At 47.2% G+C, this 27,710-nt stretch overlaps 1 protein-coding gene across 1 annotated transcript; it reads right to left on the bottom strand.

The window, feature by feature from the left end:
* Positions 1-637: 637 nt before the first annotated feature.
* Positions 638-27,408, bottom strand: PROZ (protein Z, vitamin K dependent plasma glycoprotein). Its single transcript, XM_045007492.1, has 9 exons — positions 27,327-27,408; positions 18,005-18,208; positions 15,940-16,103; positions 14,141-14,165; positions 12,817-12,930; positions 8,304-8,435; positions 6,117-6,205; positions 2,985-3,108; positions 638-2,527 (listed from the first exon to the last, which is right to left on the bottom strand). Exons 2-9 carry the CDS (start codon positions 18,072-18,074, stop codon positions 2,010-2,012), a joined length of 1,236 nt encoding a protein of 411 aa, XP_044863427.1. The 5' UTR covers positions 18,075-18,208; positions 27,327-27,408; the 3' UTR covers positions 638-2,009.
* Between the last annotated feature and the right edge of the window lie 302 nt (positions 27,409-27,710).

Below are 27,710 nucleotides of genomic sequence, written 5' to 3' on the forward strand. Positions count from 1 at the left end.
ATTGTTCTATTAAGTTCTGACTTATTCTGTACCATAGGAGAACTGAAAGTTACAAACCTAGGTTGTTTTGCCACCTGCATACAACATACTTCAGTAGCACTTGAAAAATAGAAGTGTACTTCTGATTTCTGAGCAATTTGCTTCTAATGGTGTTCAAGTGATTTAGTGTTAACATGTGAAACGGTCATTCACTTTATTTTGTTTCTGCTGAAAATGATTTTGCATAGTTCAAATATGAAGTCACTTTTCCTGCTACCAGAGCCTTTCCCTGCTGCTAGAGTCTTTGGCGGAGAGAGGCTCCAGAAGGGGGGGATCATACACTGCTAAAAGTAGCAGTGTCAACAGGGAGACACTGCTTGGGTGTGTAGAGAGGCATGTAGGGTTCTGGCTTGCTTCTCTATTTGCCTAAGCTATGCCTCACCAGCTACACTGCTATTTATACCAGGGAGAGCTGGCTGTGGAGTTGCTGTACTCTACATGTCGCTCTAAGTAGAGACCTGCCTTAAGTCGTTCTTATAGGAGTGTGAGTTCATAGATCCACCTTTTGAAAGTGTCCCAAGCAGGTTGTACCCAGTATGAACAGTGTATAGTTAATGATTGTTTGAGTGTGGATAATTAAAACATGCATTACTGGGAAAAGGATCCAAGCCTCTTTATTTTTGAATCTCATCCCATTGACTACAGTGCTGCAGCATCAGTGAGGAAAATAGATGTGTGCTATTCAAAATGCTCCTCTTCCTGTAGGACAGAGAAAACTGAGGCAGGGACTGGGTTGTGATCACTGCTCCTGATTTGGCTAAGAGTAGCATACTGCGTATTCTTTCTGTAACTCCATCTCCCCTGGCCTCCACCTCAGCCCACTTGTCTCATTTACCTGTTTCTTGTCTTTAGCATATAAGTTCTCTGGGGCAGGGATCATCATTTACCATCTGTTTGTACAGCGCCTAGCACAGCAGGGCTTCAACCTCACTGGATAGCTCTAGGCCCTACTACAATGTAAATAAAGATGGTCAAAAAGCTTAGGTGGAACAGTTTCCTGTCAGAAAAATGCTGTTTCATCAAAATCATTACATTTCACAAGGGTACATCTAGTGACATTTGATAGCACAGTTTCAGAAGGATTTGAATCAAAATGGAGTACTTTGTTTCAGCTGTCTTGTTCTGACGTGACTGTTCCCACTCAATAGCAAGAATGTGGAAGTAGAAGCAGAGCACTGCAGGGAGCTGCTCTTTTGCAGCGATTTCATTACTTTTACAAAACATACAACGAAACATCAGCGATAATTAAAAGCTAAATTTATACTTGTCAGGTGAACAAAGAACGTGGTAGTGATGCATTAACTTTTTATTTTGATTTTGCTCAAATGGGGCAAGGTCATCAATTGGCAATCTGGGCCAAAGCAAGGGCCAGACTGTTGCTGCCCCTGGGACAGACTACCTGGGTGATTGTGACTTGAGGAATCACTTCACTTATGTCTGATTTAGACTATTCCTGTTCTAGGGGCTGATTCAGCAAATCTTTACTCAAGTAATCCTAGCAAAGTCAAGGGAATGGGCAGGGGGATGCTTTGCAAATACTTACATGATTAAAGTTGTGCAGGATGTGGTCATATACCACAGTAATTGTCACTGCTCCCTGAAACAGTAGCTGCATTTCTCCCTAGCAATAGGGACATTTCAGTGAGTAGGGAAAGTGATTCATTTATTTTTAATAATCAGTAAAAATGTTATGGTCTCTTAAGATCAGCTTAGAGGAACAGTGCTGTACAAATTCAAACTCATTATTTTCAAAGTGAAGTAGCCACGTCTACTACAATAATCCTCAATCCTGTCTTTGGAAAGAGATTGGACAATAATGGATTTTGTTTTTGAGGGATGAACTACAGATAAATATTTACAGTATTAGCATTACAACACAATACAGGCTGACCTTGCTGAAACCAGTCCAATTGCTGCATCCAAGTGGTCTTTGTAATTGCTGTTATGGATTTGGTGCTGTAGGGACTTTTTTATTCAGTTTTTTGTTTGAACCACATTATATATCTTGAAGTCTTTGCGAAAATAAATGGTTCCCAGTTACTTACATTAGTGGGCCAAGCTCCAAAAATACCTGTCAGAAACCAAGTCCCTTTGTAGTCGTGGGCGATAAAGTTTCCTCCTGCCAGCTGCCCATCCACAGGCTCTGGGTGATGTCCGCAATACTGTCTGTTCGTAAGACTTGTATTGAGTATTTGTTCACATTCCCTTTCGGGAAGGTAGGAGACCTGCAACTCAACTAGTGAACCTCTTACCTCGCTTTCTTCCAGTTTCCAGCCACTGACAGTACCTGCCAACTGTGGAATCAAAACATGTTCTGCAAAGTCTTTGTCAGGAAGACATATAGGATGGTGGTAGTTGTTGCACTCAATGTGCTCTCCGAGTTGTAGCAATGCAAGGTTATTCACACCAGTAGCTTCATCGTACCGCATATGTATGTGTTTCTCATTCACATCTACTACCTGTCCAGCTCCATGCATCCTGTTATTCCCTGTGAAGTTATGACATGTTCACTGCTCTTAGAAATAGTTTTAGCATCTGTCACCAAAGGTGAACACAAATTGCTAATAGTTATGGGAGCTATTCTGCCAACATAGCTACCACCATTACTGTGAAATGAGGGTATGTTGAAAGACAGAAACCAGTAGTAGGTGTTGATTTTATAGCAATTAAGCATATCAGATCCTGGTTATACAAATTTTGAAGATGCTTTTTAACTCTTCAGGAGCATATAGGTGTGAGTAAATAGGAAGAAACTAATTTCAGGATGACAATGTAAAACATACAAGAAAAATGGAGTGAATGATGGTGAACAAACATTGCCAATGCAGACATTTTGTAGAATGTCCTGAAATGGCAATTTTTAGGTGTGAACTCTTGAAAGTACACTTTGACAACACAAAAATGTAGATTGACCATAAGGGGTCTGGGGAAGCTTGATCACTTACCAGTCCTAACCCTGATACCAGAATGATTGTGCAGAAGGCCGCACTCAGCTGTAGTCAACACAAAGTTGCTCTTCAAAAGAACCCCTCCACAGAATCCCTTTCCTTCCGAATTTAGCAACAGGACCTATAAAACAAAAACCAGTAAATTCTGCTGTTGTCTTTAACTTTTAACTTAGGATTGGTGGGGCCCTGCACCATATTATTAAAGTGGTGCCCCTATACCCGACAGCAGCTAGGGAGACCGGGGGGCGGGGGGGGGGAACAAGGCAGCAAAGGATACTGAGATGCCCAGCCCGCCTCATGGTGGCAGAGAGTCACATTTCCCCACAGAGACACCCGTACCCTTTCCCTCACGCAGAATGCGCAGCGCTGACACATTCGGCTCTGTGAATACGGCCCCTGCCTAAGGAGACTGCAGTGCGTGCTGGGTGTGCGGGAGCCAACCCGCTCTTACCTGCGGTCATGGGCAGTTGGTTGAAGCTGCCACTTGGGGAGGCTAGCTCCCCAGCCCAGCTCTTCTGCCTGTGGCCCCACCCATATCCCACTCCTGCTCTGCCCCAAGCCCTGCCCAATTCTGCCCAGGCCCTTCCCTTAAATTAAACTTGGGACTAAAAAGTGTCAGTCACAGGTTTTTTTTCTTTGCTATGCTCAGAAGTTTGTCAGATTTATTTGCAACTCTTCTCTATTTTACATTTTTTATCAGCATTTCTAAGCTGATTTTATATTTTAAATGTATGCTTATGCCTTCATAAAATAATAATTTCAGATTACTATATACTTAACTCACTGAAACAAAGACATTTTAAAGTAGTCACAGAGGTTTAGTGTGTTCACAACAATGTTAATTGCTTTTAGAAAAAAGGAACACTAATTTACTTTGTGTGATCTCCATAACAATAGACATGTTTATGAAATTTCACCAACTTTAAAAAATAGTTTCTAAAGATTTTAGGCATAAGAAAGGATTTTATATCTTACGAGGTACTGATTTTGCTGGAGGGTTCTCTTAAAACTAGTTCGTCGGATAGTCAGAAGTAAAGAAAGCTTGACAAAGAGTGTCCCTATCTGGAAGGAAAGGGGTATTGTCCCTTTAAGGGCTCTCGGGGTGGGGGGTGCAGTGAAGGGAGAAAGGGATAGACAGGACAAGAAGATTTTGGAAGTTTTTTTTAACTATAGAAATTAAAAAATGTATTTTAGATAAGGGTGGTCTTTTGAAGGATGTATTAAAAAAACTATATGTCTGAAGATCCAAGCATTTAAGGCTAAAGATGATTATGCATCTAAAAATCTGTGCAAGGATTTTTTAGAGATGTGATTTTTATAATCTTCACCAGCTCACTAATGAAATATTTTTAAGGCAAATTTTAAACTAAGGTCCTGTAGACTAACATGTTCTGAGTAAATATTACAGTAATGCACAACTGTTTGTCACTAAATGCAGAAACTGACAGGGCTTGGCTACACTGGAAACTCTAAAGCACTGCCGTGGGAGCGCTCCCGCGGCAGCGCTTTGGAGTGCGACTGTGGTCGTGGCGCTGGGACAGAGCTCTCCCAGTGCTGCAGGTACTCCACCTCCCCGATGGGATTAGCTCCCAGCGCTGGGGCACTGTCTACACTGGCGCTTTACAGCGCTGTAACTTGCTGTGCTCAGGGGGGTGTTTTTTCACACCTCTGAGCGAGAAAGTTGCAGCGCTGTAAAGCGCCAGTGTAGCCAAGGCCACAGTATATACCTGGGGATTGGCAAATGCCTGTTAAATGGCTTCATTACCACCTCAATGGTTCTGTAACAGTTTCAGTGTTGTGCTAATAGGTCTGGCTTCTCACTTTTAAAGTTACTAGATCACCTCAGGAGTCAGAGTCACCAGGCTGCAGGGATAGGAAGAGTTGGAAGGGTGGACAGTAAGACCCAGTGGTGCCCCAAATTTTCAGGTGCCCTATGCAGCTGTGTATGCTGCATATGCCTAAGGACGGCCCTGGATTTGTAGTATGATGGAATAAGGGCAAAATATTGAATTGTTGTAAGCAGCTAAGATTTGTAATTTAATTATCTTTCAAATGAAATGTCCACATTCTGCCCTGTTAGCCCCGGGGATAATATGCATGCAGAAAACCTCCCACTGATTTAAATGAGAGTTGGATAGGGCCTATCAACAGCTGCAGTTGCAAAGAAATCAAATAGGGTTGTAGTAGTGAAGGGAGAAGAAGGTAGCACTAAATATCTAATAATATACTATGTATTATGAAACTGACAGTTCAGAAGGGGCTCCCCTTAAATAAGCACTGAGTCATAGGACTTTCAAATTATATTGAAAAAAATGGTAGAATCCTGATATATTGATACTTGATGCACTAGTAAGTTTTCTAATAGGGCAAAGGTAAGTGCAAGGAATGAGATGCTCCAAGCATAATTTATAAATTGTGACATTTAAATACAGTAAGTTGTTTTTATTTTTCAAGGAGGTTGACCACAACAGTTTGTAATAATGGGTCTTGCTGTCTTCTACTGTCTATCACCTCTTTGTTTCTACTTATCTGACCTCTTGTCAGGGAGGGCTCTAGAAATCAGGCTGCCCCAAGCAGCGCGGTGCGCTGCGCCGCCCTTCCCCGGTCCTGCGGCGGGTCCCCTCTTCCCGCGGCTCCGGTTAAGCTCCCGCAGGCATGACTGCGGCAGGTCAACCGGAGCCCGGGACGAGCCATGGTCCCGCGGCTCCGGTTGACCTGCCGCAGTCATGCCTGCGGCAGGTCCGCTCGTCCCGGGCTCCGGTGGACCTGCCGCAGTCAAGCCTGCGGGAGGTCCAGCCGAGCCGCGGGACGAGCGCCCCCTCCGCAGTCATGCCTGCGGCAGGTCCACGCGTCCCGGGGCTCCGGTGGACCTCCCGCAGGCATGACTGCGGCAGGTGCGCCAGCCCAGCCTCCCGCCCTCCCCGGTGGCAGGGGACGCCCCCTACATTTTGCCGCCCTAGGCACCAGCTTGTTTTGCTGGTGCCTAGAGCCGCCCCTGCCTCTTGTTTAGTTAAACCTTCAAAAAAATGTTTTAAGTACTCAAAGATAAGAAGTATGTTGCATCTGAGTACACAGCTTTACTATAGACTTTTCTACAACAACAGTATTTCCAAAGATCTCTATAAATACCTGCCAAGGGAATCCTCTGTGGCAAGTCGTCTTAAATTCCTTCAGTTTCTTTATTTTAACGTCATCAAGTCTGCCACATGCACACTGATCTAGTAATGGTTAAAAGAAAAATGTGCAAAATTTTTGTGGCAATGTTTGAAGATAACCACTCTCCTGAACATATTGTGGTGGTTCCATATTAATGCTTTAAGATCACTGGTTCTTCCCCTCCCCTGCCAACCCCGCAAAATGGAGGGCCAGATCCTCAGTTTCTAGTAGCTTGCTAATGACTTTGGAAGATCAATGGTTTGTTTATTGTTTGCTTCTTTTATAATTTTCCATTGCAATAAGTGCTTGATATTTATATCAAACAAAATTCAACCCTTTGAAACTTGGAGCTCTTGGGGGTAGGGGACCCTGTTTCACTATTTGGCTGGACAAAATAATACTCTCTTATTGCTATGGTCAAAGCAATTCAAAACAGTAATTATGAATATACTACCATCTCCTGCTGGCAGGTACAGTTTTGGAGAAAAGGTTGTTCCTCTACTACAAGATTTAAAGCAGTAACACCGCTGCCAACTAGTGAACATTTGCAATACGTTGCACCAGGCGCTTCCCCTACCCTGTCAAATATTTAAGTGCCTAATAAGAGGCAGGGATTGGGCTTATATATACTGAATTGGGAAGCCAGTGAAAAATCAACCTTGCTCCCAAATGGACTCTAGCCATCTTCTGGATTGGGGGAGCATAAGTCCCTTTCATAAGCAGTGTGCCCCTGCTCTTCTAGCCTACATAGGGAGGCCCAACATGAGACCTTCTCCAGTTGGAAAAATGACGATGTGCCCTAAAAAGACCCCCATCCTTTCCAACCAGAGTCAAATTATTCATGGCTTCCAAAGAGCAAGCAGGTGCTGTGCAGGCCCCATCCCCCCAGTCCCTCCAGCCTCACAAAGTACCGCTGCTATAATCACCACAGAACTGTCTTACCTTGCCTCTTGCTTTCCCAGTGCTTGTCTGCCTATGAAATTTGCCAGTTGTGCTAAAGTGTGTTGTTTCTGAGGTACAGTTAGGAGCTATGCTGAGGGCAACATCAAATCTGTGATTCACCAGCCCTCAGACAGAGAGGTCTAGATTGGGTGTGGGTGTGACGTGTTACCATTGGGGAGAGGAGAGGGATGGAAGTAGGACTAGAGTGACCATATATCCCAAAGGGAAAATGGGACACCGCATGGGGCTTGCCCAAGCCATCTCTCCCCCCTCCCCCACCCTCCTATGTGGGGCTGGCTGAAGACGCCTGGCATCACTGCGGTCGTGCACAGCTGGTGTTGCCATTTGCCCCCACACACACACCAAAATTCCTCAGCACCTCGGGTGGGGGGGGGGCATGCCCCACTTTTTTTTTTGCAAAATTGGGCATTTGTCCCATTTCCTTTTGCCATGTGACGATCAGTTGGCAAGAGCAAATGGGACAAATGCCCAGTTTCATCAAAACAAAATATCTGAGACAGGGCTTTAAAAGGGGATTGTCCCGGCCAAAACAGGGCATATGGTCACCCTAAATAAGAGGGATCAGAGGGCTATTTGATACTGAGCAGTGTGTGTGCCCCAACTGGAAGGGAGAAAAAAGTGCCCTACCTGCCAAGGAGCAGTGCCTCCTAAAATCTTGGTGCCAGACCATAACCCCATTGATTCATGTATAGAGGGGCCTCCACACATGGAAGGGAGCTCAGCTGCCTTTGAGGCACTGTCCTTTCCCGCATCTGGCCCACTGATGTAGGAAGATCAGGGCTGCTCTCACTGCATCGGCATGTGCTACCCTCACTGCAGCAGGGAGTGTTGATCTCATGGTAGCAACCACAAAAAAAGACACAGCCAAAATAAAAACAATGGGCCTGATTCTCCTCTCACACCTTTTTTAAAGACATAGCTCAACTGACTTCAGAGGAGATACTCTTTACACTGGAAGCGTTTGGAAAATCTGGGCCACTGAATGAATTTTAGGATTTGCTTTGCTCTGAAGCTGTGTTTGAGCAACCTTTTATTTATTTTTTCTCTGGAAATTCATCATTACTGGAGCCCACAGGACACCTCCTTTTGGTTCATTCTAATGGTCTCAGTGCAGTCATAATAGCTCCTACTGATACCATTCCCCCAGCCTGCCTACCCTGGGACTAAGCATGCTCTCTGACTTCTTTTTATACATACCTCTTGGAATGCATGATTTTTTATCTTCCCCAAGTTCATAGCCTTTTGCACATGCGCAGTGGTAGGACTCAGACCCTGGATAGCAGAAGTGTTGACATCCCTCTCTAGTTTTGTGTTGACACTCATTTTTAGCTAAAGAGAATAACAAAAGCAAAGCACTAAGAAACAATAAACTGGGATTTTCTTGCACACCCTGGGTCCTGTTTTGCTAAGCAATAACATTTGCTCACTTTTCCATGCTCTTCTGAGCTCATCATTTAAGCAATTCTTGCTACTCCCTCTTTTTAACTTGTTGGAGAGGTACTGAGCTGCAGCAACTCCCATTAAGTCATTGTAAAGTGAATTGCTCCCTACCCCACTGGATCAGGCAGGATGTATTTCAGGATTGTGTTTGTAGGTCGTACTAGCTAAAGTAACATTAGCTCTTCTCCGCATGGAAAATGCCATGACACATATTTGCATGTATTTGCACTGAGTGCTCGGTATCTTTGAAAGAAGAGAATGATTGTACTTTTTATGGAGGCAGGAGTTGCTTAAAAAATAAAGGACTTAATCTGTTCTTTTTTGGCTTTTTTTATGCTCATGCCAAGAAAATTTAAACTTAATAGCAACCACTGTAAAAGAACAGAAAATAAAAAAGAAGCACTTCTTGCCTCGGAAACAGTGCCATGCTCTTCAGTTCCCATAGCTGGGCAAACACTTGAGATTTGCTTGGGCACTAAACAATATTAAAAATAATAGACAGATCCCCAGGACTGGACATTTGGTACCTGGCACAGCTCAGGGATGAGGAGGCACCAAAACTGTCTTTAAGCCGTTTTTGCGGCTCTGAGAGGCTTGGGGCTGTGCAGGTCCAGTGGCAAGGGATGAGCTAAATTGTGCCAGTCAGGGCTGGTGCAACCATTAGGCAAACTAGGCAGCTGCCTAGGGCGCCAAGATTTGAGGGCGCCAAAAAGCAGTGCCCAAAATGTCTGGGATGCTCACCCGGCGCCGCGGCTTTGATCAGCTCCATCCGTCCATCCGACCCGGCCCCAGCCACGCCACCGGGGAGTGCTGGGGGGTGGTTCCCCTGCCCTCAAAGCCAGCCCCCCCCAGCTGCCTGCCCCCACCTATGGAAGCCTAGGGCACCCCTGCCCCCCCCAGGACCCTTCCCCCACGAGGTGCAGCGTAGGGCCCCAGAATATCTAGGGACAGCCCGGGTACCCACCACTCTGTCCACAGGCAGCCCTTGCTGCACCCCAGTCCTGCCCTGCCTCCAGCCCCGCACCCCCTGCCCTGCCTCCAGCCCCGCACCCTCTGTCCTTCCCGCAGCCAGCCCTGCACCCCTGTCTCCAACCAGCCCCTGCTGCACCCCCTTGCCCTGCCCGCAGACAGCCCCGCACCCCATCTCCAGCCAATCCCTGCCACACACCCCTGCCATGCCTGCAGCCAGCCCCCACACCCTATCACCAGCCAGCCCCTGCTGCACCCCCCTGCCCTGTCTCCCGCCAGCCCCTGCCGCACCCCCCTGCCCTGCCCCCAGCCAGCCAGCCCCACACCCCGTCTCCAGCCAGCCCCTCCCGCACAACCCTGCCGTGCCCGCAGCCAGCCAGCCCCGCACCTGTCTCCAGCCAACCCCTGCTGCACCCCCTGCCCTACCTCCAGCCAACCCCACACCTTCTATCTCCAGCCAACCCCACACCCCCTGCCCTGCCCGCAGCCAGCCCCACACCCTGTCTCAAGCCAACACCTGCCGCACCCCCCTGCCGTGCCCGCAGCCAGTCCCACACCCCGTCACCAGCCAGCCCCTGCTGCAGACCCCTGCCGTGCATGCAGCCAGCCCCGCACCCCCTGTCTCCAGCCAGCCCCTGCTGCAGACCCCTGCCCTGCCCTCAGCCCGCCCCGCACCCCCGGTCTCCAGCCAGCCCCTGCCGCACCCCCCTGCCCTACCCCTAGCCAGCCCCACACCCCGTCTCCAGCCAACCCCTGCCGCACCCCCTGCTGTGCCCGCAGCCAGCCCCGCACCCTGTCTCCAGCCAACCCCTGCTGCACCCCCTGCCCTGCCTGCAGCCACCCCTGCACCCCCTGCCCTGCATCTCCTGTCCGAAGCCAGCCCTGCACCCACTGTCTCCAGCCAACCCCTGCCGCACCCCCTCCCCTGCCTCCAGCCAGCCCCGCACCCCCTTGTCTCCAGCCAACCCCTGCCGCACCCCCGTGCCCAAAGCCAGCCAGCCCCACACCCTGTCAGGTTATTCATTTATTTTCATTAAATATGTAGACTAAATAATGAAATTAATAAATTTTCAAGCCAAACGTGTATTAATTCTAATGAACAATGCCATATTATGCAGTAGTCATTTTTTAAAGTTTATAATCGATGCTCTGGGGGGTGGGGGCAGGGTGGGGGGCGCAAGGTGGAAGTTTTGCCTAGGGCGCAAAGTATCCTTGCGCCGGCCCTGGTGCCAGTGGCAATGGTCCCCAAGGAGGCGTTCCATGGTTGGGGACTGCCAGAGCTAAAGATGACTGTGGCCATTGCTCATTAGTGACTGGTCACCTAGCCATTGGGGGAGGCTAGCCAGCCCCTGGCCCCTCCCCTTCTGCCTGATGCCCTACCCCTTTCCCCTCCCCTTGTGCCCCCCCCAGAACCCAGAGCACCCCCACCATGGCCCCTGCCCCCAGGCTGGGTGGCATGGCAGCAGCACCCTCAGCCCTGGAGTGCCAGGCAGCATGGTCCAAGCACCAGGCGGGCAGCACAGCCGCGCTTAGTCCCCACGATAGGCTGCCCAGCCCCAGTCAGCCTGGGCCAAGGCAGAACATCAGGCACAGCAGGAGGGGCCTCCTAGGGGCAGAGCATGGCAGAGCCACACCAGGCTGTTTGGGGAGGCACAACCTCCCCTAGCCTATGGTACCCATTGCCCCTTTTCCCAGCTACACCACCTATGCCAGAGGGGCTAAATTGGCCCGCAGCACCCAGGGATTCCTCCATACCAGGGCAAATGTTCAAATAACCAGCTGCACTGGCTTTAAGGCTGGTGAAGTAGCACTAAGCAGCAGATTCAAGGACCCGGCCCAATGTGTTTGTAAGTACTATGACTTTTTCTATCCTTGTCTAGTTGAATTGATATCCATTCACATTCTAAAGTAGACCAGAAAAACATTTAAGCTTTGTTATCAGTCAGTTTGTTGGTGTAAAGGACTTTCTATAACAGGGAATTCTAAAAAAAGTAGTCAGCTCCATGTGAATGAGACTGCCTGTGTCCTCCAATTTGTTATGTAAATAAAACAGTCAATAGTAACAATTGACTAATTATAAAGTATGTGCTCAAGTTCTGAGCAATTTGCTCAAAAGCGCTTGTAATATGCAGAGTAGACCTAAGAAGAGCACAAGTATTATTTACGTTATCTTCATACATCAAAAAGCTGTGTATCTGATGTGGAAAATGAGGGTCTGAGTTTGAATCCCAACAAAATACTTTCTAAAGAGTTAGATCTTCGTAACTAATTAGCCTGTTCACACTGGAAGAGGCCTTGACACCCAGAATATTTCAACTTTGAATCTTTCAGTTTTTTCTTAAGGATAACATGGAGAAATTCACTTTTTAGGATAGACTTCCTTCGTCCCAGGGACTAGTACCTGAGGTCCTTATTCAGTTCTTACTGTGGCAAACTCCCTCTGAAGTCAGTGGATGTTTGCCTGAGTCAGAACGGAGTAAAACTGAGCTGTATTGCCCCCTCTAACAGAAAAACCCAAAGAAAAAGCATCCTGGGACCCATGGAAGAAACCTCCACAAAGTTCCCTCATCGAGTTTCCCCCAGATCATTTGATCAGATGGGCAGTAGTTTAGCTCCCATACTCACTCCATGGGTCCCTTGAGAGGGATCCACTACAGCAGGGTTGCCAAACATTTTCAGAAGTTGGACCATTTCTTAATGGATTGTCCTGTGGGGGCACCTGCTGACCTCTCATTCATGATGGTGGGGGAAATTTTCCCTGCTATTTGCAATCATACAGTTTCCCTCTGACAACTACAGCGATTGCTTACCTGGAGAAGTAATATTAGGAACATATTTAAGATAGTTTTAGATTCCAGATGCTATTGCATTGAATAAACAAGGAGTAGAGAGAGCACCATGTGACCAGCTAACCACACTTTGAGAACCTTTGGATGATGAGCAGAGGGCCATCCACACAGAGGCCCTCTGCCCTTGCTCCAGGCTCTCAATCCTGCCTCCGTTGTGGTTTCACTGGTGCCATGCTGCCAGGGTTTCTCATGCCCTTTGCTGCCTCCTCAGTCTCTCCAGGATAGAAGGAAGGTGACAGGGCACAGTAAAGTTAATGCAGCCACACACTGCATTAACATTGTAGTGGATTTACCCCAGGTTGTTGAGATGAACAATTCATAACCTCTCTTCTCATGTGTCACTGTCATGCATCCTCCATTAGGAATCACATGTTATAACATAAAACAAACAATATAGACTGCATGAGGTCCATATAGTTTCCACTGTAGCTCTAGAGGAAATGTTGCCTTACCGAAATTACAGTTCGGCCCTTCATAGGCATCGGTGCAGGTGCAGGTGTAGCCGCGAATGCTGTCCTGACACACACCATTATGCTGGCATGGGTTTGAGGAGCACTGTCTGCCACCTGAATGAATGTTGCATCAGTAAGAGTTATAGGAGTCATCAACAGGGACAAATGCCTATTAATGACAGAGCTTTCTTCCCAGCATGGAATCTTTTACCAGCACAGCTGTGTTGGTCACAAATCACACTCCATCACACCTCTGACTGACCCGGGTATGCTCGCAAAAGTTTGTAGTGTAGATCTGGTCTAAGACCCATGCTCTGGGAATGCCCTGCCAACACCACCCCGGTATAGGATTGTGTATGTGTCTGAAGCAGGCGGGGAGGGTGCACGCAAGGCTGGCCCAACTACCCACTCATGCAGATACATCCTGGGTGCTGTGCCGAGTACTGCCTGCATCCCCTTGCTGCCATCCCTACATCTCTGGGGTGGGGGAGGTGGACCCCTACTACAACTCTGGCTCCTCTTGACAGAATAAGGGCTCTTGCTGTTGCTCCTGGGGGAAAGAAGAGGCCCCTTACCACTGCGATTCAAAGGTAGGGAACAAGACAACGGTATAGGATGGTGCTAGGCAGGGCCTGCTCCAGACCCCAGCGCGCCAAGCGCGCGCTTGGGGCGGCATCCCGCGGGAGGGCGGCAGGAGGCTCCGGTGGACCTCCCACAGACGTGCCTGCGGAGGGTCCGCTGGTCCCACGGCTCCAGTGGAGCATCCACAGGCACGCCTGCGGGAGGTCCACCGGAGCCGCGGGACCAGCGGACCCTCCGCAGGCACATCTGCAGGAGGTCCATCGGAGCCGTGGGACCGGCGACTGCCAGAGTGCCCCCCGCGGTGTTCCGCCGTGGTTGGGGCAGCGCAAATCCTAGAGCCACCCCTGGTGCTAGGTGAGTGGAGTCACACAAGGCTCCATGTTGTGGAGTGCCCAGAGTCCCAGATTAACTTAGCCCAGTCTTGCATAGGGAAAACAAAAGAAATAGCCTATTTAATATCATTGCGTCTAGCCAAGTATTCCAACACTGTTTTTTTAATTTACAGTCTTGACTGTTAATTATTTCTCAGATGGCTTGCTTTAATGACTCCACTTCTGCTCTTTTTTTGTGTACATCTTCTCCTCCCACTTCACCAGATGCTTGCTAAACAGTAGTAAGATACTTAAAATAATGTGCAAGTTGAATAAACTACTTGAGAGTTTTTTTAAATTCCATAATCTTAAGTGTAATGATCCATTCATAAAATCATTCTAGAAAAAAAGAGATTGAACAGTCAACTTACTGAAATAGCCAGCCCAAAACTTCTTCTGAAAAAATTAAAAAGAAATCTTTTGTTACAACTCTTGGTTAATACCTGTTCCCACAAATACTTTGTCACAACATAAAATGTGCAAGAGAACAAAATCTTATAGTCTATACTTAAAAGTTAAATAGTCACACAAACTTTGGTCCTTACTCAGGCAAACTTCCCACTGAATGCAATGAGACTTTTCCTTGAGTCAGGAGTACAGGATCAGAACCTATTGCTTTATTCCAAAATAAATATTTCTTATGAAAAAATATTAGGGAGGGAACAAGAAATAGTGTGGCGTGTAAGAAACATCTGGACAATGATGTGACAATGTCTAAATTACAATACTTAACCCCATTGTCCCCAAGTCTGGCAGTGATCACCACTTGAAATCCCCCCCAACACCATCAGCCTGGGAAGGGAGCCCCAAGCTCTGTCACTGGAGCCCCAAATGGCAGAAAGTTTGGATGTGTGTGATTTGTTGTATATTGCACCATCAGTCACAGATGTTAATTTTTTTTTAAATATAAAATCCATTTTAAAGGATGTGTGAAAGAGTGGCGTTCCCCCAGTGTGTGTGTGCATTTTTGTACATTCAGGCTGAGTTTCCTGAAGTGCAGGCATAAAACATCCTAACATTTCAAACATCAGAACAAATGAAAAAAATATAATTTGAAAAACATCTTATGATATTTATGCCAATTTCACGATTGATTTATTTGGTCCCTCTCATGTTTGCTCTCGCAGAATTGGCAATACTGACTTTTGATTCTGCTAGTTAATTGGAGAGTCGAATAGGACTCAGGCTTTGGACCACTCCCCTTGACATTAATGGAGTTGGAGCCAGCATTAAAATACAGGGCTGCCAAGTATCACACCCATAGGTGTTGGAACTAGAGGCTCTGGGGGTGCTGATGCACCCCATGGCTTGAAGTGGCTTCCATTCTATACAGGGTTTACAGTTTGGTTCAGTGGCTCTCAGCACCCCACTACATGCATTGTTCCTGCCCCCTGGTCACATGTCTCACATGGCACTCAGGCCTCCAGCCAGTCACTCAGGCCCACTGGAATCTCATGGCAGGCAGTGAACTTCTCCATGCTGTTGTTCTTCCTGGCCACTGGTGTGTGCTGTGGTGCCTGCCGAGCAAGCCTCCTTTCTGCCTCCTATCTGCTGCTTCCCCTGCTGGATCCCAGCCAGGAAAGATGCAGTTGGGAGCAGAGACATGTGTGTGTGTGTGTGTATATGTGTAACACTGCTCTTGGATTCACCCCCCAACACACACCCCAGCTGCACCAGCCTCTCAACATCACCAATCCCTCCCAAACTCCCCCTGAAGCCCCACTACCCATATTGCTGGCCTTGGCACCCCCTCCCCCAGCTGCTTCCCTCACTCTCCCTGCAGATAGGGCCCCTGGCAAGGTTCCCCTAAAATGCACCCCATGCTCTGCAGGGGGGTAGTGCGCTACACAATGCTGTATTGGAGGCACCTGCCTGCTGCTCAGGAGAGGAGGAGGAAGCTCCCCTCGTAGCTGCTGCTGATTGTCCCTGCCAGGGAGTCACCGCCTCTTTCTTGGCCCCCTCTCCCATCATCAATCCCTTATTGGAACACTGTAGCAAAAAAAAGTGTGCAAAGCGGTGCAATGCAAGATGATTTCACATTGCAGAGAAATCTAGGCAATGCAGTTAGATTGCAAAGCATCGAACTCTGCCACAGTGTAGACAGTTTGACCAGTTAAGAAGCAGCAAGTTTTGCAATTCTTAGAAAAACAAACAATAAAAAAATACTTACAGTGTCTTCATTGTCTTCAAATACTTCTCTTGCCTCTTCATATGTGCATCTTTCTTCTAGGCACTCTCTTTCCAAGTTGCCTTGAAAGAACTCCTCAATAATTAGGAAAGACCCACGCTTATGTCTTGAGATAACTTGATTCGCATTGTTGGCCGATAGAAAGACTGAAAAGTTGTATAACAAGATGCACTAATTAGGGTTACCAGATAGCAACTGTGAAAAAACGGGACAGGGGGTGGGAGGTAATAGGTGTCTATATAAGAAAAAGTCCAAAAAAATGGGACTGTCCCTTTAAAAATGGGACATCTGGTTGCCCTAGCACTAATGTAAATATATAGATGGTTTTCGTTATCTACTTCTGTCTCTTCTTAAAACAGGTCAAGAAGCAGGCAGTTTTTAATATGAAGAGAAATATTAAGGAATTGCATCAATGTCAAAGTTGTACGAGTGCATATACTGCACCAGCACTTCTTTCTTAGCCCAGATTGAACTGGGAAATCACGGAATTTTGTCCAGTACTTAATTTGTAATGAAAGAGGTGCAATTTTTTTTTACTTTCATAACTGATGCAGCAAGCCCAGAGGTGCCAGGCCTCTGAACTGCCAAGCCTAGAGGAGCCAGGGCTCAGCCTTGGAAAGACCTGGTACAAATTAAGCACTGTTTTTGTCTTTATTTTCCATTGGGAAGTGCAAGATTTGAACCCTGTCGAATAGGAAGTTAGTTCAGCCTTCCCAATCCCCAGATCTCAGGGAGTCCACCAGAGGCAGGGCCATCCACATGGCAGTCCTGTATCCGTACCCTGCCTCCATTGCCCCTTGCTTTGTCCTGGACTCCATGACAATCTGGTTCATCCAGAACCCTCTTCTTCAACTGGAGATCTGCAGTACAGACAGGGTGCATGGTAAAGTTAGTGCCAACTCCGTATTTAATTGCCAGCAGAATTCTTCTTGGAGGGAGAATTAGGCATGACCCTCTAGCAACCTCCTCTCTCACCCTGGCTTCATGCCACCTCTCCAATGCAAATTCACAAACCTGTGGAAGGGGCTTCTACACTACAGGGAAGGGAGGAGAAATGTTACCATAAAGGCAATACTCCTCACTTTAGAGCCCTTGGGAGACGATCCATGGGGTTTTTTTTAATTCTTCTGCAGAGGTGGAGGGAATGATTTGTGCCTCAATTGTTATTTAAGGGCCCAGTCCTCCACTCCTTATTCAGACTGACTCTACTGAGAGTCTTCATCATCGATTAGGAAGGGATCTCAAGAGGTCATCGAGTCTAACCCCCTACTCAAAGCAGGACCAATCCCAGACAGATTTTTTGCCCCAGATCCCTAAATGCCCTCTCAAGGACTGAACTCACCGTTTACACTGTTTTAAAAAATGAATTCCATGATTTTTTTTAAAAAGCTATCTAGTCCCACAATAATAATATTTAAAAAAAATGTGTCTCATTTTTCTTGCATGATTGATAGTGTATTTTTGCCATTAGTTTGATTTCTGGTGCATTTAAAATATCTTTTTTAAATCATATTGTGGTACATGATTGATGAACTTCAGTGAAAATCATTACTATTATTACTGTGAGCGTAATGCATAAATGCAGAGCTTCTTTCTCCTTCTCCCATCCTTTCCCCAGCCACCTGAGATACTCTAGAGCATTAATGCAGAAAAGTGCATCTATGCAAATCACGTAAAAGCAATGTCTTTTGGCCTTCTACCATAACTCAATTTTCATCAGAACGATGATTAGAAAGGCCAAGTGACAAGGCACTTTACCGCACATATGGGCACTCTTTATGGATGATAAGTACGGAGTACAGAGAAAGCATTGTACTGATGTTAATAGGATAACATACTGTGAAATAAAGCAAGGTTTTTGCATCAGTAACTGAATTGTAGTTTTTGCTAAAGTGCACAAGAGAAATGTGGGTGAAAATGAGGAACTGCTAGCTTCAATGATAGCCTGTACTACAAAGTTAAAACAATTCCAGGCAAATAATATTCTTGTGTTTTAGGAAGATCACCACAAAACCAAATTAAAACAACAAAGCAGCAAATGCCATACCTGTCTGTTCTGTCTGAAGGAAAAGGAGGACAAAAAGAAGAAAGCATATTGTCCAAAAGTGAGTTGCCATTTTGATCCACTGTAATAGTTAACTGTAGCTTGCCTGCATTCCTGCAGAGCTTTCAGGGAAGTTGAGAAATGTTCACGTTTAAAGTTCAGTAACTCTAAGGTCAATGCCTGGGCTCAACGTCAACAAATGACAACCTATAAATAAAATAAAAAAATTGAAAAATGTAGTGGCACAACAATGCTCCCATTCGAGGAAAGAGGCAACCCCTTATCCTTTGGACAGATGGGGTGGAGCAGGTTTGCCAGCTATCCTGAAAACTGCTGGGCAGCACCACATTCTGAACATCCATCCCATCTCCCAGGCCCCCCTGTGCATGACACAAAAAGGGGAGAGCTGCTAAAAAGCTGACATCTAGTACAGGGGTTCTCAGGCTTTTGTACTGGTGATGCCTTTCACATAGAAAACCTCTGAATGCGACCCCCCCCCCTTATACATCAAAATCACTTTTTTATATATTTAACACCATTACAAATGCTGGATGCAAAGCGAGGTTTGGGGTGGAGGCTGATAGCTTGCGGCACCCCCATGTAATAACCTCGCAACCCCCTGAGGGGTCCTGACCCCCAGTTTGAGAACCCCTGATCTAGTACCATACATAAGTGCAGTACAGGTAGAAGTTGGAAGATACTGTGTACTCCTCCTACCAGTTAAGACTGGTTTAGGATTTAGTAAAAAGACTGTTCCCATAAACTATTTACCAGGGCAATAACAGGTTAAGAAAATTCCTTACATTGCCTTTCAGAATCTCTGAAAATGTTCTCAGCTCCATTGTACCAATCAAACTCCATTGACTATTGGGGTTGTATTGAATAACCAGGGGCAGAATTTGTTCCGTAGAGCTGTATTTTCATGACATCTCCATTCTCACTGTCAGCTGCCAATGGCAGTACTACACCCTCAGAAGAGATGGGAGGAAGAACCAACTTTAGCAGCTCTCCACTTTGTTTTATGCAGAGTGGGAACTGGGACATGGGATCTCTTTGTATAATCTACAGCAGCTTCTCCAACTGCTCTCAGACATACACAAACACATCTGTACAAACACTGTGGCTATTCTTACATGTACCAGGAACAAGTCTGGCCCCCACCTGGTCAAGGATCAAGGGAAGCATAAAGGTGGTTTAGGGCCTTTGGCTCCCACCCAGCTGCACCCATTGAGCTCAGTTCATCTGAGGATTGGCCGATAGTCTGAGAAAGGTTGGCTCCCAGATTAGACAGACACCTTAGTAGTCAAATAAAAAAGCATGTGCATTTCAGCATAAAAAGGGGAAAACATCATGCTTTTGTCTGGTTAGAGTCCTTTCGTAGTTCTTTGGTGTACTGCATTCCCAATTGCTATAGTTTGACAGACTTTTTCTGATTCATCTAAATTGAGCTAAACTGGTGTAAATTTTCACTGTTAAAACCCCACACAATATTTGACTTTATAACAACAACGCAAAGAGTATTCAGGGTTTGGTTCGTTCCTCTTTGCTCTCTCACAATACTGGGCATTGTGTGTATAATTAGTAATGCAGTACAGAAAGTTTGGCTTGCTTAATGGAGTTAGCTTAAAAACATGTCACCACCTGATGTCACCATATTCACAGGACTCACCTGTGAAACTAAAGAGAAATTGTAAATATATGTTTTTTACAAGCTGATTCTTTCTGCACATTAAGGTCAATGAAGAATCTACTCTGGATACAAAGATAATTATTCCAATCAAGTTAACAAAACAGTGAGTCAGAAGCAACATTATTTGCAGTTTAGGTTGCATGTTAGGCTTTCCTTATGTTATTGTTTGGGTTTTTTTTTTAAAGAAAACTCAACCTACTGAGTAGTTGTCCTATGCCTTTATTTCCCTGAACATCAATCAAAATGGATCCACTCACATATAGCACTGCCTTTGCAATAATATCCAGCTACAAAAGGCAGCAATCTGTACTTTGTATTTTCATATTATAGAAAATTCAACAAAGCTTTTAAAAGAGTCACTCTTCTAGTGTCTCCAAATATGGCACTTCTTTATTCTTGTTCACTTGGATTTCTTTTTCATAAATAACATTGTGAGCACTTAGAGAGGTGGCACATTAATGTGGACCTAGAGACCCCATTATCTATAACCCCCCTTCCGAAGGGTATTTCCCTTTTCAATTAGGGCAGAGCACCAGCTCTGCTGTAGTGAAGGTTGAGAAGTGCTTTCTCTTTAGAAGAACTCTTCAATGTGCTCTAAAATCCACAGGATCTCTCAGATCATTTTCAAATCTGTCGTGCCTTATGGGGATGCTGGTCCAAATTTGGGGTCATTTGGGCAAGGAATAGCTCAAGATAAAACCCCTCTCCCAATCCAATCCCCAAAAATAAATAAATGCTCCCTCTTTCCCCCCCCCCATTCTCCTACTGATCTCAGTCACTTGACATTTAGCTCAGCTAGTGCATGGCACTCACTGTCCCTTTAAAGGTTTGGTTTGCTAGTATGGTATGTGCCAAACATTCACAAGTCAAAGAGATTGAAATGTGAATGTGCAGCAAGCCAAAGCCAGAGGGTTTGCAGACAGTCCATTGTCACAGTAGCTGGATGGCTCCAAGGAACATGCTATGGTCATTGAACTTGAGCAAGACCCATGCACTGTAAATTCAAAGCCTACCATTGACAGAAATGATCTGTAGGCATGTTGCTACCATCTGCCTCTCTCAAGGGTTTTTGTTTCCTTTTGGGAAATGGGCCCTGCCTATTTGCACAGCTAATTTAGAAGTGGCACTAACTGTTTTCTGAATGAAAATGTATTACACACATTTTATGCAGATATGTGAGAAGGATTGCTGGGCATGGTGCTACTTTGCCAGCCTTACCAATTCCTCAGGTGGAAATCGGCTATAATCAATTAGCACTGATTAACTAGAAGGAAGATGAAAGACAGTATGGCTAATGTAATCATGTTTGCTCAATAACAGACCTTAGTGTGCTTAAGGTCCAGGGGTTTATCCTAACTAGCCCATTAACATGATGTGCTCAAAAATGGTTTAAATGTTTAGGACATGTTTACACTAGAGATCTTACAGTGGTACAGCTGTACCAATGCAGTTGCGCCTCTGCAAGGTCTCCCCTGTAGCTGCTCTGTTGATGGGAGAGACAGCTCTCCTGCTGGCATAATTAAACCACTCCCAACAAGTGGTGGTAGCTATGTTGGCAGGAGAGCATCTCCTGACAACATAGTGCTGTCTACATTGGTGCTTCTGTTGGTGTAACTTATGTTGGTCAGAATATGTGGTTCCCCGCCCCCCCCGATCAACAAGAGTTTTACGAACAAAAGTGCTCGTGTAGACATAGCACTAAAGCTATAGGAGTAGAGGGCAGAGCAGTGAGGGGTGGGGAGGGATGTGGGTGTGTTTGAGAGGGATGGGAGAAAGCAGGGATGGGTGGGGGAGAAGGGGGACAGAGGAGTGTAAAATCAACTGGAGGAAAGGGGGTTGGGACTGAGAGGAAGGCGGAATTTTGGGAAGGAGAGGGGGTAAATGTGGATGGGACTAGAGGAGAGTGGGACAGGACACTGGGAGGAGGAACATGGTGATGGGTAGCAGGGGGATTAGGGTCTGAGCAACTGTCAGTCCCACCTTCTCTCCTGCCATGTGGGAGCTGATGTCTGGGCTCCCTGCCTCTCTCCCTCAATGTAAGCGTGGATCATGGGGCTTCTTGCCCTTCTGGAGGACATCCACATAAGCCAGGGTCTGGGAGGGCCTGCTTCTCTGGATCCCTGAGCCCCTCTTCCTGTACCCCCATCCCTCCATGTGAACCCACATCTGGGGAAGCTGGGTACAGACACACTTGGAGCAGGCACCACAAACAGGTTGCTGTGACTATGGTGAGGTGGTGAGAACAAGCATGCTTGGTGCCTGTCACAGGCTCACAAGTACTCCATTGGGGAAGGGACAACCCACTGACCTGAACTGCTCCATTCATAGCTATTATTTCAGGCTGTATTCACATCCATGAGTTGTTCTCATTCAGTTGAGAACATTGCATTGAGATGGCTGAACCACTGCACAGCTGTCTGAGCCCCATGTGCTATAGATGGATGTATAATGCCCCCTCCTCACAAATAAGGCCCAGATCTGGGGTTAGGATTTTGCACCTCTACTTTCCTGCTCCTTTCTGCTAGTATGTGGAGTCCTCACAGTCCCAGTATGTTCCCACTTCCCAATGGCCCTCTGAGCTTACCAAGGGCATGAAGTGGCAGGGGGGAGCTGGTGTGTGTGTGGGGGGGTGTTGGAGATGGGTGGGGGAACCTTGGAGCAATGAGCACAATTGAGGGAATTTTGGAGAAGATGGAGCAGTGGTATGAGAGTCTGTGCAGTTGTGAGTGAACATGGGGGTCAGCAGTGAGAGGAGTGTTGGTGCAGGGAAGAATGAGGTGGAAAGGAGGGGTCAGGGTTGTGCAGTGAGGAATGTTGGGGGAAGCTTCAGCTCTGGTTCCCCTCCACCCCCATCAATTATAGGTACTTATAAGAAGCACAAGGGATCTTTATAGAGAAGGCAAAAATACTGCATTTATTGAAAATACCACACACACACACCCCCTGCCAGTTGATGTTTATATAGTTACCAGTCTGTTGTAGCTCTAGTCAATCTAATGGCCAGTTAGATTGATCACAAGTGAGGAGCTGGGCTCTTGTCAGTCGCAATCCGATGCTTTACAGGACTGAACCTAGAGTTCCATGGCAAAACACTCCAACTTTATAGTTGTAAATTCCCATTTGAGTCCATGCATATTGCAATGTCATCCTGTAATCATTAGTCCTTAAGTGGAGTTATTTGATGGTTATTGTCAGGCTTCCCATCGTTATCTCCTACTTGTTGTCTCACATTCGGGGGTGCCTGCCTCACCTCTGAGGCTGTCAATTCTGCTAACATGCTTAGCACTGGATACAATGGAACACACACACACACACACACACACTAAAGTCTTATAACAATTCACATTGGGGCTTCAGGCCCTCAACATTCCTCTAATCTCCTCAACATAGATACAGTCTCTTATTTACTAAAACCTTAAAACAAAAGTGTATATTTAACTAGAGTGCCTAATTTGTAATACATATAGGAAACCATAGTAGACATTAACATCCTAAAACAAAAGGGTGACCATAATCAGTCATAAGGATTGTTCTGATCTGACATTCCTTTCTGCTATTCAAAAAGGGTGGCTGACAGGATAAAATCAAATCATACATTAATTCTCATAGTACAATTATAAAATCCTGCTGCTACATGTATAGGGATGCAATCACTGTAGTATCTGAACCCCCCAGTCTTTAATGTATTTTATTCTCCCGTGTGACAAGGCGGTGCTATTATCCTGGTTTTACAGATGGGGAACTAAGGCACAGAGATACTGAGGTCACACAGGAGGTCTGCCATGGAGCAGGGAATTAAATTCAGCTTATGCCTCTCATGTTCCAAGTCCTAACCAGCTTTCCTTTCATGCCCCCTGCTCCGCCATCTCTCCCGCTCCCCTTAAAAATATGTCCCCACTGACTCCATGCTAGTCTCTGCACTGTTCTTGCATCAACTTCCCAGCTCCTTAAGCAGTGAGTCCTATGCTAGGGTCTGTGGGGAGGGAGAAGCAGGCTGAGTTGGGCAAGCGGAGAGCAGGGCATCCAGGAGCAGCTTCAGAGTCAGTGAAGGGACTAACACGTAGCCAGTCCATTTGTGTGCTGAGGAACTCATTGCCTAGGAGCCAAAGGCAGTCCAAATGCAGTTGAGGCGGAGCTAGGCTGTAGTAAATGGGGATGCTGAGATTATTTTTTTTAAACCAAAGAAATTTAATACCCTCAAACTTCATTAATGCTGTTACATTTGCCCAGTGGTGCCTACTGCCATTCCAGAATGTGGAGAGTGGCTAAACTGAAACCTCTGAAAAGCAGGAAATAAAGTTAAAATATGTGGCACCCCCATGTGAGGTGGGCAGGGCTGGCCAGAATGGTTGCAGGAGAAGAGGGCCATCTTGGAGAGGAGATGGATTGGGTGGGCCAGATTATGGCTAGAGAGGCCTGATCAGGGTGGGGGCAGGGACTGTTGTGCTCTGTGCCCAGCCAGTTCCAACCTTGGTATACAGCTCAGCCTCCTTAACCAAGGAAGTGTGCAACCTCCTAGTAAGCTGCAGCAGAGGCCACCAGAGAGGAAAAAGCTGTGTTGTATGTGCTAATGACTTCTAAGGTCCTAAGGGCTTAATGAAACAGGAATGGGACAGTTAACTGGAAATGTTGGTGAGGACAGTATATGTTGCAGGGGATGGTGAGGGATAAGGGTGGAGGAAATACACATACCAGTTTTCTGTCATATGCTTAAAGTCACTGTAACCAACACAGAATAAAACTGTCAACATTTTGGGATATCGACCGTGTCTGCAATGTCTCTCCCTGCTCCATTAGCAGTTCCAGGGCTGGATTAACTTTGTGGGCCCAGCACCAAACATATTTGTGGGCCCACATGGGGCAAGGTGGAGGGGGGCGGGATGATCAGTCTTCAGAGTGAAGGGCAGGCTGGGCAATGAGGCAGAGTGCGGTGGAAGCAGCCCTGCTCAGCCCAGCAGGAGGGCACTGTTTACGAACCTGCAGCTGCCATATGCACACTGGCCTGCCCAGCCCTGTGCTGTCAGCATGCCCCTTCCCCTTGAGGGTGGGCCTGCACCACACCGCCCCCCGGCCAGTGCCCCACCCTTATACCCAGAGCCTCCTTGCCCAGAGACCTCCCCTGCTGGCCTCCAACCACAACTGCATAGCACCCTGAACACCACACCACTTGCCCAGTGCCCCATGACCTCCCCACTACTCACCACCTTCCTCACAGTCCCACCATCATAGCTGCACAGCACCCCATATTCCTGAGGGGATTATGCACCAAACAACAAAAATTCTGCACACAATATTTTAAAATTCTGCAAATGCTATTTGTTAATAAATAAATGTGAAAGCTCCAACATGGCAGTGGGGAGCACAGGCCACTGGTTGCATGGAGGTGCAGCCTTCCCCCACCCCACGACTGGAACTCATTAGTGTGGCTGCACCCAACCCTGACACAGTGCAAGGGCCAGGCCTGCCCCAGAAACACCATGGGGCCCTGGCCCCCGTGCCAGGTTTACCAGGTGTGGGTCAGAAGGCTCAGCCTGGCAGCAGGATCCAAGTGCAGAGATACTTAGTATGGGGGGATCCAGGTGGAGGTAAGTTCTCTGTGGGGAAATCTGGATGCAGGTGGCTCAGTGTGACATCTGGATGCACAGAAGCTCATTGAGGGGTTCCAGGTGCAGGGACAATGGGAATCTGCAGGGGAGCCAGGTGAAGATGTTTGGGGCTCAGTGGGAGGGTAAGGTTCATTTGGGTGGGGGTCCAGGTGGTTGGGGCTCAGTGGGGAAGGTGTCTAGGTGAGCTCATCGGGGTGGTACAGATCATCAGGGGTGAGGGTTTGATGGGGCTGCTTAACAGGGGAGCCTCAGCTTCTGCCAAGGGGAAGCTGCATGCTGGGCTCCAGCTTCCCTCATTCCCCTCTCTTCCCCATCCCATGCTCTTCCTTCTCCCATCTCCTTCTCTTCCCCATTCCTCACCACTCCATCTTCTCCCTAAGCTTGGGGGGTAGGGGGAACCCCCCACACATACACAAGCCAGTGGAGGGGTTGGGGCCAGGTGACTCCACTTCCTGCCACCCAGTGAGTGCAGGGTCAGGCCCACCCTGCACTCACAGGGCAGCAGGAAGTGGAGTGACCTGGCCTCAGCCCGTTCCACTCCACTGCCCTGGCTCCCAGCCTTGGGGGGACACAGGGGACCCACCCCCCAGCACTCACTGGTGGCACAGCTGGGAGCCAGAGGAGCAGAGCAGGCTGCGGCCAGGTTGCTCCACTTACTGCTGCCTGGTGAGTGCAAGACAGGCTCTACCCCTGCTGCAGTCCTCAGGGGAAGGGGTGGGACTGGGGCAGAGTGGGGGTGGAGCAAGGGCAGGGGCAGCTTTCCTGGCTGGCTCAGCTGGCCAGGGCATAGGGCTGGCTGGGGCCCCTTCTGACTCTGGTGCCATGGTAAACCTAGTACTGGGCAGTTCCACCCTCTATTGGGCACAAACATTATCCCCATTCTATTATTAGAAACTGTACAGGAGGTGGGAGGAGCACTTAGCAATCACATGGTATCCTTTGTATTTAGCTGGCCTCAGTACAGTCTCAGCTACAAATTTATGTGATAGCTACAACTGCCTAAATGACCACTAATGCCTACAAAAAACATTTCTTTCTGTTCAGAAAACAAGGAAATTCACTGACCACTCTGCCCTCTTTCAGCAATGAGCCAATATGCCCATAGCACACATACTCCCTTTACAGATAGGCCAGAACACTCATGGGATAGGTGATGTGACTGCTGTAGGACAGATGCTAATGCCTTATCATTGCTCAGACAAAACCTGTGTTTAGGGGAGCTGGACTGAATAGGGGATACCTACATCTGCCCTACAATCAAACTTTTAGCCTACTCCACAGCAATAACCTCACACCTGCTAAATTTCACAGCCCCCTCACCCTTGCACACAGTTTCATCTAATTGTCTACTGTCACTTCCCCCTCATTCAATACAGACACCCCTCTTATCTCCCACCTCACTGCTGACAATCCCCATGGCAAGAAGATCCTTGTGTGTTGCTACTGACAACCTACATTCACATTGCTGTGTTGGGTGACACACTGGATCCCTCAAGGTAAACATGAACCTCTTTCCTTTTATCACACATATTGTGGAGGGGAAAGGGAAGGAGAGAAGAGACAGGAACAGGATCGGAAAGATAGGGCCTCCCAGATCACTTAATATCACAATCACAGCTTTTTCAAACCACTCCAACTAAATCCCTCCACTATTCTGTTCTGTCCTTGACTCCGTGGGTCCCACATGTCCTGGCAGATTTTGCTAGCCACAGAGGCTTGCTGTGACCCTCCATATAGCCCCTCTCTCTCTAGAGGCAAGGGTCACAGCTTACTAAGCCATTTTCATCATAAGCCAACAAGGGAGGTGAGGAGAAGCAACCCTCCCTCTCCCAGTCTCTGTTGTCTCCCAGTCTCAGTGATTAATCAGGGAGGGGAGCGGGGAGCCCAGGCCCACCCTCTACTCCAGGCTCCAGCCCAGGGACCTTAAAATTAGCAGCTATGGTAGCTGACTTTTTGGAAATAGGATGTCTACAATTCCCTGAGCCACTTCCCCACAGCAGCCCCCACTCAATATCTCCTTCACCATTACCTCAGAGCCTCCCTCCTTGCACCTGATATGGCTTCAAAGTGCTTTATTCCTCCAACAGCACAACTCCCTCCTATAGCTCCTGACACCCATGCCTCATTGACTAACTGGGATGCTTTTAACTACTTCCAGCCAGCCCTTGATTGGCTTCAGGTGTCCCAATCAGTCTAGCTCTCTCCACTGCTGTCTAGAAGGATCTTAATTGGCCCCAGGTGTCTTGATTAACCTGGAGCAACTGCCATTTGGTTACCATGGCACCAGTGATTTGTTTAGCATGGGGCTAATGTACCTGTTCCTCACTACTTTACTATAGCCATCAGGCCTTGCCCTGTCACAGTACAGCTACACACAACACAGTGCATGCAGTTGGAATGCATACAGCTAATT

The sequence above is a fragment of the Mauremys mutica genome, chromosome 1, assembly GCF_020497125.1.
Source record: "Mauremys mutica isolate MM-2020 ecotype Southern chromosome 1, ASM2049712v1, whole genome shotgun sequence".
NCBI lineage: Eukaryota > Metazoa > Chordata > Testudines > Geoemydidae > Mauremys > Mauremys mutica.